The sequence below is a fragment of the Prunus mume genome, linkage group LG2 (assembly GCF_029339155.1).
Source record: "Prunus mume cultivar Tortuosa linkage group LG2, ASM2933915v1, whole genome shotgun sequence".
NCBI lineage: Eukaryota > Viridiplantae > Streptophyta > Magnoliopsida > Rosales > Rosaceae > Prunus > Prunus mume.
The window spans coordinates 13,082,895-13,095,676 of record NC_142699.1 but is presented as its reverse complement, the minus strand read 5'-3'; the positions used below and the strand labels follow the sequence as shown (position 1 = coordinate 13,095,676).

The 12,782-nt window shown below is 37.4% G+C and overlaps 2 protein-coding genes across 6 annotated transcripts; one reads left to right on the top strand and one right to left on the bottom strand.

Moving 5' to 3' along the window:
- The first annotated feature begins 3,222 nt into the window (after window positions 1-3,222).
- LOC103320592 (protein phosphatase 2C 50-like) lies at window positions 3,223-6,781 on the top strand. Of its 4 annotated transcripts, none has more exons than XM_008222296.2 (5): window positions 3,223-3,361; window positions 3,933-5,200; window positions 5,318-5,635; window positions 5,716-5,821; window positions 6,115-6,781. In XM_008222296.2, exons 2-5 carry the CDS (start codon window positions 4,307-4,309, stop codon window positions 6,450-6,452), a joined length of 1,656 nt encoding a protein of 551 aa, XP_008220518.2. In that variant the 5' UTR covers window positions 3,223-3,361; window positions 3,933-4,306; the 3' UTR covers window positions 6,453-6,781. The 4 variants fall into 4 exon arrangements, with proteins under 4 accessions (XP_008220518.2, XP_088901838.1, XP_008220521.2 ...); XM_089045712.1 differs by having other exon boundaries at window positions 3,274-3,361; window positions 3,465-5,200; XM_008222299.3 differs by having other exon boundaries at window positions 3,299-3,407.
- LOC103320590 (aminopeptidase M1-like) lies at window positions 6,638-12,415 on the bottom strand. Of its 2 annotated transcripts, XM_089045710.1 has the most exons (19): window positions 12,131-12,415; window positions 11,754-11,899; window positions 11,541-11,643; window positions 11,079-11,268; window positions 10,902-10,995; window positions 10,559-10,712; window positions 10,330-10,434; window positions 10,137-10,253; window positions 9,826-9,939; window positions 9,436-9,618; window positions 8,949-9,264; window positions 8,724-8,845; window positions 8,550-8,647; window positions 8,051-8,228; window positions 7,850-7,964; window positions 7,699-7,766; window positions 7,510-7,584; window positions 7,204-7,281; window positions 6,638-7,096 (listed from the first exon to the last, which is right to left on the bottom strand). In XM_089045710.1, exons 1-19 carry the CDS (start codon window positions 12,344-12,346, stop codon window positions 6,911-6,913), a joined length of 2,658 nt encoding a protein of 885 aa, XP_088901836.1. In that variant the 5' UTR covers window positions 12,347-12,415; the 3' UTR covers window positions 6,638-6,910. The 2 variants fall into 2 exon arrangements, with proteins under 2 accessions (XP_088901836.1, XP_088901837.1); XM_089045711.1 differs by lacking the exons at window positions 11,541-11,643; window positions 12,131-12,415 and having other exon boundaries at window positions 11,754-11,894.
- Window positions 12,416-12,782: the final 367 nt, after the last annotated feature.

The following is a 12,782-nucleotide window of genomic DNA, read 5'->3' as shown; positions in this document are numbered from 1 at the left end:
AGCAAATCGATCAAAGAAGCGTGGAGCTCTTGTACAAAAAATGCAGCGAGCAAAGTGGGTTGGTGAAGAGGGTGATGATGGTGCAGTATTTAACGTTCGCTGTTGACCATTTGATAGCTACTTAAGTAGCTCGTTTGTGTGAGACAGAGAGAGCCTATCAATGAGAGATATGGAGAATTTGAATTTACCTGGTTTTGGAAAAACTGCAGCTTGTTAGGCCTAATAGAGAAGACAATGTGCCTCCCTATCAACTTTGACAAGAAATAAGAAGAAGATGCACTAGCAGTGGCATTGAAAACCACCAAAGCTACACCTTTGAAAACCCCAAAAAGGGAACCAGCAAGCAAGGACATGAATACAGTACCAAAGGCAAAAACAAAAGCAAAATAAATAAACCAATCAATGCCAAACAGTCATTGCAACAAATGAAAAGGAAGTAGGGACAATGATTTTGTGGGGTAAACAGTAGCAGTACAATATTGTTGTGGTTTGGAAACCTCTCTCAAGATTCCATCAACCAATGTGATGCACTGTGCTGTCAAAATTCTCAAGATTCCATCAACCAATGGTCACTGCACAGGAACTAGTCCTGCAATCACCACACAAATGAGCACTCTACTACTATATTAGATAAGTATTCAAAAGCAGAGTCTGTCTAAGCAAATCACCTATGAATGCTAAAGCCCTCCAGCTTTCTAGTACCCCATTTTTGAAGGAAATGGACACTCCAGAAATGATCATTAACTATAAAATAAGCAGAAGACAAAGTTAGATATGATCCAATCCAAACCCATATAGTTTGTTGCTGAACTAACCCACATCAATTTCTTGCTTAAAATATCAAAGCTAACTCACAAAAGAATTCTACTAGCTAGGTTCAAGGATTTCATTTCTTGTTACATGTTTACCTAATTTATAGCAGTTAATCTTCCTCCAAGATTTTTGAGTGCAATTTCAGCTATCGAAACAGGTACCTTATTATCCAGGAATTGAAATAAACCTCTGATAAATATCAAGAGCTGTATGTATGCACATACATACACATAAACAAAGGGGAATCTTTACAAAGAAAACTGATCCTTTTTTAATAAAGAAGACCACTCCAAGATTTAAAATATACTTTAATATATCTTATTTAGCTCCAGCACTATAAATCCATATGCAATTGCTCATCTACGTGAGAACAGGACCAATAGAACAACAACCCAGAAACAGACAATTGAAAGAATCCCAAAAGAAACACACATATTGAAAAGCTCACAAAATGATTTCAATAAAAATAGAAACGCAAAGGTCCAAATGTAATCAGAACAGAAAGGTTATAAATAAATACCGGATGCCCGTTTCAACTATCCGAGACAAGAATCCGATAGCCCACTGTGGCAAGAATGGACATTTGGAACTGATTCACATCGAGCTTCTTGTTAATGATTCCCACAATGAAGTAAATGCTATCAGAAGGCAGCAAATCGACTCTGATTTCGTCCATTGTGTCCATTATTTCTTCTCAGGAAAGAAAATATAAAGGATTAAAACATAAAGGACATGTATTCAAGGCTTTGGCTAAGCTTTTATTTTTATGGGTTGGACTTGTAAGACCAAATAACCCTAGATAGGGGATAAAGATTGAGTTTTTTTGTTGAGAAAGTGACACAGGGATGGATTTCGCGAGAGTGGGAGAAAGCAGTGGTGGTGGTCATGGAGCGGACGGTGGAGAGATAAAACGCTAAGAGAGCAAGAGAGAACGCAGAGAGCGAGGTCAGAAGTTTTCGGTTAGCAATCAATGGCCAATAACTCCCCAATAGATATGTTTTTATATGAAGGGTAGTTTGGTCATTTCACGTCCCCAAGTGATTATATTAGAACACAATTTGTAGCTTGATCATTTTAGCACACTATTTCTGAAACCTGATTACACCAGCTTATTTCCCAAATAATTCGCGTCACTTGGTGACGTCGTTTTATGACACTAGTCGGTCGGCCAGGTAGTCCGAGTCTCCGAGACATCTTCACTTTCTTTCTGTTTGTTTCAGCATTGTTTTCATAAATAAATTTTAAAAAAAGGAAAAAAAAGAAGATAAATAGTGGACACTTGACAGTATTTTATTTCACTTTTATTTATTTATTATTATCTGTTTTCAAATCTAGATTTGTGGAAAATCTTCCTATTCAGGCCAAATGAGTATTAGTAACGAAATTTTCGAGTGGATTTGTATGTACAAAAGGACGGTTGAGCCATTTGGGAGAAGGCGTTTGGTTTGTCTAAATTTCAAAAGGCAGTGTCGTTTTGACTTGTCATTGTTTTTGGAAAGGAAACTGCTAATTTCTTTTCTTCCATAATTGATTTAGTTAATGATTGCAAAAGTCAACTAATTGATTTAGTAATCAAGCTAAATGTAGGGCAAAGCTGAGACATTTTGCAGAGCTTAATGAATAATTATACAACTAAATGCCATGTTTCCACAAGTATATTACGAAAATTGTATTCTGCGGATATTTTATATACAAATTATACGAATTTAGGTTTAAAAGTTGGTATGGCACAGTTTGTGGAAGTTGGATGTTGAAATCATATCACTACCTACCTACTATGTCTGTCTAACCTATACAGCAATTCATATTGCTCTCTCCGCTTGATGCATAATGCTTCTACTTAGTTTTACTATGCAACATGACATAGTAGGTGCTTAGTTCATAAAACAATGACTCCTTTTATTTATTTTTATTTTTTTATTTTTAAGGGCTTATTTAGTAACGCTTTTGAAAAATATTTTCAGAAAAGTAAAAACGAGAAAACGAATTTACCAGCCTATAAGCATAATTATTTGTTGAATTTAAGACTGAAATGCAAGGGTAGGTTGGTTTTCATATTTAGCCAACCAAATTCTCAATCTGTGTGTGTGTGAGTGTTTTTTTGTTGTTGTTGTTGTGCTTTTGGTTTCTAAGGTTACAAACTTACATGTACTTTCTACCGAGCCATATAAAACCTCACAAAATGCAGTTGTGACTAGTAAGTATTCTCCCTATGCAAAAAGAAAAAAAGAAAAAGAAAAACCTTGTAAGGTATATGAGAAAAGTCCCTTTCTAATATTAACAAATATGTATTAAAAAAAAATCCCTTTTAAGTATTTTGATAATAATTTTGAATTAGAGAATGAAAAGGGAAAAGATCATGGGATGGGTGGAGATGCTTCAATATGCTCTTCTAGATTTGACATGTGTCACCTTTTTCTCACTCTTCAAATACACTCTCAGTCTCTCTTGTCCTAATTTGTTTTCTCTATTTTCTTATTGTTTTTACTTTATTTTGGGTATTTCTTCTCTCCACTCCCTTTCTTGCGCTCGCAAGTCTCAGCTCCAGGTACGTGTATAAAAAAGAAGTCATATTTGAGCTTATTTTTTAAATGGTAAGCATCCCCATATCTTGTTTCTTGATTTTTTTTTATCCTTCCCATGGATTTCAGCTGTTAAAATAAAGTCTCTGGACGTAGAAAATGATAGAGAGAGAGAGAGAGAGAGAGAGAGACGAGTGAAAGGGAGGGAAGAAAAGACTATACAGTTGACAAATTAGGTAGTGATTCTTCTTTTCCTTTCTTCTTTTACCTTCTCCCTTTTCTTGCTTAATAATTGTCATAATTATTTGAAAGAGAGAGAGTTCAATTACAAGAGGCCGAGATAGCTTGCCTCAGATCCAGGGAAGTCAAGTAATAGTTTCAAAAAAAAAAGGTGCTTTCTTTCATAGGGTTTTCCTGTGATTCTTGGCTTTGCCTTTCTTGGGTTTCTTTTTCATGACCCCTTTTTCTCTTTCTTTCTTGTGTTAGATAAGGGGTTGGTTTCATATTTAATCTGATTTTTTGTTTTTTTTTCTTTCTATTTTACAGTTTTTCATTTGTGCATTTAAAGGTTTTTCTGGTTTTTTCTTTCTGCCGTAGTTGATGGAGGTAGATAGAGAAGAGTCCAGAGAAGAAGTTGACAAGGCCTCAAACATGTCTTTTTAGCCTATTTAGGGCTCATATTTCCGCAAATAGAAGTGTGGATCCATTGTTGTTGGCCAGATCTGACTACCCATTTCCTTTTCACCACCTTTTAGCTCATCTATACATTTACATCTCCTGAATTTGCACCCTCTTTTGGCCTTTATTTGGGTGCCTTAGGCATGGACAATGGTCTGTTAAAACCCACCATTCACATTCCAAAATCATTCCCAATAAGAGAAGAAAGTCAAAAATTAATTGAGAAATGACAGGTTGTGTGATGTTTGAGGGGTCAAAGGGTAACTTTTTGTACTGCCCAGATAAGGATTTTGATGGAGGAGATGTCTCCGGCGGTCACGGTGCCATTTAGAGTAGGTAACTCAGTCTGTGATAACCCAAACATAGCTACCCACATGGATGTCACAAGACTTAAGCTAATGACAGACACGGCGGGGTTGCTATCTGATTCTGTCACCAGGGGTTCCAGTGAGACGGTTGCAGCTGGTGAAGAGGATTGTAATTGTAGTTATTTGGAGAATGAAGTTAGTTTTGTAGAAGTTTCAGTGCCAAAAGAGGACGAGGAAGGAGAAGCTCCTTTGTTGGATATGATATCTCAAGACGGAAGCAATTGGGTTTCTGCTGCTGATGTGATAGCTCGGGAAAGTGAGGAAGATGATTCCTTATCATTGGAAGGCGATCAGATTCTTGATAGCTCTTGTTCACTCTCTGTGGCTAGTGAGTCAAGTAGCTTATGTTTAGAAGACTTCCTCGTTTATGAGGCTAGTCCTGACATAGGGACACTGACTTCTGTAGACGTTGAGAAGGGCATTTGCTGTGTTGATGTTGCAAAGGCTTCAGATTTGGGTGATTCAAAAGTTGAGACAGAGATCACAACCGACCCCCTTGGTATGACGGTGAGCCTAGAGGAAGAAAATCGTGATGGGTCTGACCCAAAGCCATCTGAAGTTGTTCAATTGCCTGTGGAAACAGTGGTCAAAGAAACAGTAAGCCGCAGTGTTTTTGAGGTAGACTATGTGCCACTTTGGGGGTTTACGTCCATGATTGGAAGAAGACCAGAGATGGAAGACGCACTTGCCACTGTACCTCAACTTTTAAAAATTCCAATTCAAATGCTGATTGGCGACCGGGTACTTGATGGCATGAGCAAGTGTTTAAATCAGACTGTTCATTTCTTTGGAGTCTATGATGGTCATGGAGGCTCTCAGGTACCATTTCATATTTCTTATCTATTCCTTGTGCATAGTTTTCCTACTGCATATCATGCATATAATGTCTTTCTGCCAGTAACTGTGTTTCGTGGGGTTGGGTTTCACTTTGTTTAGGTTGCAAACTATTGTCGTGATCGTGTACATTTGGCTTTGGTTGAAGAGATAGAGTCCGTTAAGGAAGGCCTTATTCATGAAAGTGTCAAAGACAATTGCCAAGAGCAATGGAGAAAAGCATTTACCAATTGTTTTCATAAGGTTGACGCTGAAGTTGGAGGGAAGGCTAGTCTTGAGCCTGTTGCCCCGGAAACTGTTGGTTCCACTGCTGTTGTTGCCCTTATTTGTTCGTCTCATATAGTAGTAGCAAACTGTGGAGATTCAAGAGCAGTTCTGTGTCGTGGTAAAGAACCCATGGCATTATCAGTGGATCATAAAGTAAGGTTCTCTAACTGAACTACTGTATCTTATATAGTTCATGACTGATTATGCAAACTGATCTGCATTCGTTATTTTAGCCAAATCGGGAAGATGAATATGCAAGGATTGAGGCAGCTGGGGGCAAGGTCATACAATGGAATGGGCATCGTGTTTTTGGTGTTCTTGCTATGTCGAGGTCTATAGGTATGTGCTTCGTCATGATTTTTTTTTTTTCTTTCGCAATTCCATGCTTCTTTCATGGATGACTTCTGTAGTACTTCACATAATACTATTATATATATACAGTAAAGTAGTAACTAAACTTTGTCCAGAAATCATATATTCATGAAGATGTGATGTTAGGTCCAAACATGATATGTGTTTTTTTAGACACGCTTATTTTCTAACCAAGGTACATAGAAAAAATACATCCTAGTCAAACTTGGGTAGTCTAACACTTCGTAAAGTTAAATTTCAACCTTGGCTTTGAGTTGCAGGCGATAGATATTTAAAACCGTGGATCATTCCAGAACCAGAAGTGATGTTTATTCCTCGAACAAAAGATGACGAATGCCTCATTTTAGCCAGTGATGGTTTATGGGATGTTATGTCAAATGAAGAAGTGTGTGACCTTGCTCGGAGACGAATACTTCTCTGGCACAAGAAGAATGGCGTTACTCCACTTCCGCTGGAAAGAGGCGAAGCAATTGATCCCGCAGCTCAGGCAGCTGCGGAGTTGCTTTCGAACCGTGCTCTTCAAAAAGGAAGTAAGGACAACATTACTGTAATTGTGGTGGATTTGAAAGCTCAAAGGAAGTTTAAAAGCAAAACATGATGGCTTCTTATGATCTGATATCGTGTTGCCCATTTGTTTTTCACCTGGGCTTCATTGCTTAATGAGAACCACAGTCTGTATGTATCATAGAACATCTGCCATGCCATTCTAGAATCTTCTGTTTTTTAATTTTTTTAAGTGTTTGATATACGCTGTGCTGTGTAAATCTTAGCTGCTTGGTAGTAGAAATAGGAATGGGTGGCAGTGTGATGCTTTTAACATTGTGGGCAAATTGTATTCATTATGCCTCCGAGTTAAACAGCTCAGTGAGGCATTTACCCTTAATATTATTTCAATCCTAATGCTTATAAAAGTAGTAAATTTGGAAATTTGCTTGCACATTTGTGATCTTCTCACTGTGATTTTTGTTATATTATTCTCAATGGACTGGTGATTGGTTTGCCGTTGACATAACGGGCGAGATTGGCTACCAAGCAGAGGAGGCCAAAAATGGAACCTCAGTATTTCCTGTGCACCAACTCCTTCACAACATCAGAAAGACTTTTCTCACTATCAACACTCTGAACCCACTTGGCGTTGATGTGTACCCTCTCGATGCTCTGCTTCAAGGTTCTAGTTATTGAAGGGTTAGGACGGGCTTTGAAGAACTCATCTATTTCCTTCACCTTCTCAATTGAAGCAAACTGCGAAGGAAAATGAAGGTGTTATAAACCATTTGCTTATGTAATTTCGGACCTAAATTAAACAAAATAGGAACCTCATAGAAAATAAGATTTTTTTTTAAACGAACCGGAGAAACAATTGCTGCGACAAAGCAGGTAATTAGAAATCCAGAACTCCAGGTGTTCGAGATGTGCTCCCAGTTATCCTGTATTTCGAAGCATCCAAAAGGCAAAATCAAACATAGCAACAAAAGTGGGAAAAGAAGAAGACTCAAAAACAAAACACTGAACCCGCCCCTTCACACCCAAGTTCGAATTTCCCTCCCGTAGATTTGATAAATTTAGAGTAAGTTAGACTATCGCTTGTATAAAAGAAAGAAAAGGAAAAATATTAGGGTTTAAAGAAGCAGTAAAAACTAGTGCTTGAGAGTTACCTTCAGCCACGTCCAAGCTGTTTCCCGTCCTTTACTACTAACAGAAAGTCCCATGATAGCGTCCTGAGTGCGGACCTATATAGATGGGTATTGAAGTCGGTATATCACCAAGCTTTGAGATACTCTAATTTACTACTAATTTGTAAAACAATCAAACTGAAATTAAGAGATAAATAAAATCTGAAATACCTCAGAAGTCAATAAAAAGTTGAGAACTTCCAGTGTTATGATTGGATCAGGACACAATGCTAATGAACCTGCAGGCACCGAGAGAGAGATTATTGCCACAGTATAACAAACTCAGATGTTTGGAATGATTTTACAAATTAATCAGTATTACTTAAAATGCGATTTTTCTCCTGGCTTAGATCAGTCTCTCTGTAAACTCTAAGAAGAGATTCATAGCCTGATCTGTTAGACGTGCTTACTCTTTGCATTACAGCCACATACACTGCCTGCAGCAATAGTTCATGATGAACATCAGCAGGGAACTTAAAAGGACAAATATGGGTGCTTAATGAATGGTTTAAATCAAAACAACCTTTCTTATGTCAGCAGGAAGGAGTGCTGTATTTCTGTCATCTAAGAAGGCATGAAAGCGCCTACTTGCTTCATTTATCGTCAGGTCATGTCCAAACACAGCAAGGGCAGCTAAAATTTCACCTCTCAACATTGCATCTAAATGACTCTCGCCGGGTTTAGGGTCCCAACCAAGCTTCCTGTAAACAAATTCAAACATAAACAATAAACTTCAACAAAAATAAAGAAAAAGAAATAAGTAAATCTTGTGGATAGTTTGAGAGTGTCAAACATATGTAGCATCAAGAAAGATGTTACCCGAGATCTTGTTTCTACACAAAGGCAATGTTCCATATAACCTCCCATTTTATATGGTAGCTTCAAAATTTAACTAGCAACAAATTTGATATACAACTGACTTATATCACTTAAGGTTAAATAAGCAGTTTCAATTCCCAGAATTCTTAATCACAGATTTCTATAGATGCTTGAGCAGTTAAAAAATGAAGAAAAAACCTTACTGTGCAGAGTACTGGAGAAGGCCAATAAGGAATTGATTAATGAGATCAAGTAGCTCGGGTACAGCATCAGCTGCAATTCTTGCCAGCTTATAGCTTATCTGTGAAAAGTTAACACCATAATCAAGCCAAGGCCATAAATACAGTAACATAAATAAATGCAGAGGTGATCATTACGGTAATCAAATTTGACAGCACTGTAAAGTCAAGTTCCTCTCTGTAAGCACCCAACAAGGTAAGCAATGACGCAAAAGACTGCTGGCAAGCCATAGAAAGGGCAAATGAATCATCTAAAATTCCTGTTAGAAGGAAAAACTTGATGAAACTGCTGGCTAGCCAAGGTAAGCAATGAAAACTATCAGCTTAGCTATCAAAGAGATGTGTGCATAAAAAGATGATTACCAAATCTGTCAGTTGCAGACAAGTATTTGTTCTCTATAGCATTTCTAAGTTTATCCGCAAGTTCCTCATCATATTTCACCCTGTAAAAACCAGTCTGATCCACATTGACTTTTATCCAGCTGCATAATGCATTGTTTTCATTGCTTCCTCTACTTCCAGTCTCTGCTATTGAGCAACCCAGAAATTCCTTTATGTCAAGAGTTCTAGACTTCGTTTGTAGTAGGAAACTCTTGCGTACATTATACGAGCCACAACATAATGTTATCGGCACAATCCATTGTCCATCACCTTGAGAACCACTTGACAAGAACTGTGTCTGTCAATTATTACTTTATTTATCAGATATTTGTCCGTTTCCAAGTACCATGGAATTAAACCTAAACAAACAATTTAACAGCTTATATATGCATTAGATCTCAGACACTATTTCTTGATAATTGCATTTGATACTAAAACAAGATTTTGAAGGACGCAAACACAAGGAAACCTGATCAAACTCCAATTTCTGATCTTTGATTTTGACGGAAACAACTGGGTAACCTTTTTGCTGAGTCCATGAATTCATTAGCTTGTTCACAGGTTCACCAGATCCATCCTCAAGGGCAGCCCATAAGTCTTCTGTCTTTGCATTTGAGGATGCGTGCTTTCTTATATATGAAGCAAGTGACCTCTAGATGCATGAAAAAATAACATGTAATCAACTCTGTAATTTAAATAAGAATCCAGTTTGATAAGGAATGAGAATACAAATTTAAAAATTCAAGAAAAGAGGATGAGAAACATTACACCAAACACCTTTATCATAAATGTAAATTTCTCAGAGAATAAGATAGTTGCTTCAAGCCAGAGGGGGTTTCTAAAATAACAAAGGACCAACCTGAAAGCATTCAGCGCCGAGATAGCTTTGTAGCATCAGGATAAGAAAAGCACCTTTTGTATAACTTATGTCATCAAATATTTCATCAACCTCATCAGCATGATTTATCTCCACCTGACGGTAAAAAATATTACCAAAAAGGTTACATAAACCAAGTATATACTAACACTCTCCAGTACATAATGACCTAAATATAACCGCGAGTAAAGCCTGTCATACAGGTTAACAAGGATTGATGCCCGCAAAAAGAAATTTTTTGGGCAAAAGAACTCAAATGAAACCCATGAAAGCCTTAGTCCGCATAAATGTACCTCGATGGGGTGAGATTCTTCAAGAGCATCCAGCCTAAGACCCCCAGTACATTCATCAAGAAACTGAGTCCATATTTGCCACTCTGGGAACAAGTTATCAGTTGCTAAATAGCTCACCTAATGACATTAAAATACTTGCTTTAAGTCCACAAACAGGTAAAGTAACAAGTACAAAAATGAAATGAAGTGATACCCATGTTGCAAATCCCTCGTTCAGCCACAAATGTGTCCACCATTCCATCGTTACAAGATTGCCAAACCACTGGTGAGCCAATTCATGTGCGACGGCAACTGCAACCTTTTACGAAAACTGCATGAAGTGATTAAACATATCTTTGGGTGCAAAAACAATAGCTCCATATTATAGTAAGTTATTATCTAAATTCTGAAAGCTAGAGTAACATTCAGGATTTGCATATTACATTTTGCTTGTTGGAAGCTGCAGAATGCTGCTCATCAAAGAGCAAAGCTGCATCACGGTACGTAACTAAACCATAATTCTCCATGGCCTCAGCAGAAAAATCAGGGATTGCAACCATATCCAATTTGGGCAAAGAGTAGGGCACAGCAAAGTATCTGTAGAACATGTCATCATTGATTTGATAATGAATGCCAAAAATGCAGTATAATCACAAAAGTGCTACTACTTATAGTCCACAGCATACATTAAGTGTAATTTGCAGCTTGAATATGAAGGCTATAACCCATGATCAGTAATTTTTTTAATTTTTTTTATTTGGGTGATTCTGTGATGTATAAACATACTCTTTGTACAATTCAAGTGTCCTGACAGCAACGCTCAATGCAAATTTCCCTTGGTTTGCCTTACCAACTTGGCAATATACCCGCACTTTGACCCCTGTGATGAGATGAAAGTGACAACATCAAGAAAGGGTTGTATTAACATACACATGAAACAAGGGCTATGGTATATGAGTTTACCATCAGATGTATGATCTTCAACATAATCAAACAATCCAACAACAATAGCCACCAAATATGTAGACATAATTGGTGACTCCAGATATGAAACTGTCTTCAGATGTCCATCCACTTTTTCTTCTACAACCGGCATGTTGGAAAGAGTTACTAATTCAGACGGAACATCAGCCAATGTAATCTTGAATGTAGCCTGTCAATCAAAAGTGCCAGTAAGAATGAATAAGGTCAAGGCATAAACTGTAGAAGTGAAACAATTCAACCAAAACTGGAAGATTGATTTCTCTACTAATCTACAATCATACACAACAAATCCTTTTTTTCTCTTTTCCAGGACCCAAAGTGCATTTAGAACCATGTAAGGGATCCAGAATTGATTTTTAAAAAAGCCACGAGATACTAATAAAACTTAAGCCAATTCCGTGAGTGTGAGAAAGAGAGAGAAAATATGTGCGTGTGTGTGACCTTCCAAGCAGGTTCATCCCAACATGGAAAGCACCGCCTGGCGTCAACCGGTTCAAACTGTGTAACTGCCATATTTTTCTTCTCAGCATTATGCTCATATGTACTGCACAGAACAAATCAAAGTCTAAACATATCTATAACAATGAATTAAAATAAGATTAAAAGAACAAAAAGAAGATAGAGTTTATGAAACATCCCACATTCAAATAATACCTTCTATAAAACCCCTTCATACTGTCATTCAAGATTCCTTCAAAAGAAATAGCCAAAACTCCCAGCCCAAATGGAAGTGTCTCCCCAAACTCCAAAACCAAAATCCCATCTTCTTCGAATATCTCAACTTTTGAAGGCTTGAAGACCTGCTCAAACATTCAGTTACTCAAATTCAGTTAACAGAGCAAATCCGCCTGTGAAATGCAGGTAGGTAGGTGATATTCCAACTGGTCTTTCCTTTTCCTACACCGCAAACTCCTCCACTATCCTTTCATTTCTTTTTCTACAAATTCTCGGCAGCCAAAAACAAATTCCGAACCGATAAAACAAAACAAAAATTAAACCGAAATAAAGCAAATGCAAGGATCAGTTTGCACCTTGGAAGAGTCCTGGTGAGTGAAAGACACGGAGCCGGCGTTAACAGAGAGCTTGGCGGCATTGAGGACGATGAATCGGGTATCGGCTACGATATCGAGATCGACGGTGACGGAGCCGCCGAAGTTGCAATCGGTGAGGTCCGGTTTGAGGCGTATGTCGTATCGTTTAGGGACGGCGAATTTCGGAAGGCGAGGTTGGCCCTTGAACTGCTCCATATTTTGATTTTTGCGAGCAGAGAGAGTAGAATTTTCCTACACTCGTTTAAAATTCAAATTCAATCTTGAGCATGTATCTATCCATATATATATTCACATTCAAAATACTAGAAATACCCTTAGTTAATTCAAACTCAAGAGTTGAAATTATTAATTAAATGATAATAATATTGTAAATTAATATATTTTTTTTCATATTAAAAAAAATAAAAATAAAAAACAAATCAAATAATATGTCATACTTTTATAGAATATAACGCATGTGTCAAGAGATTAGTTAGGATTTAACAGAATACTAGATGACCAATTACCGTTAATTTACCCGTGATTTTAACGGAACTCCGGAAAACTGGAATGAGCAAAGGGCTGCCACGTGGCATGAATTTTATTACAACGTTTAGAAAGAAGTTATAACCAACTGATATATAATACTGAT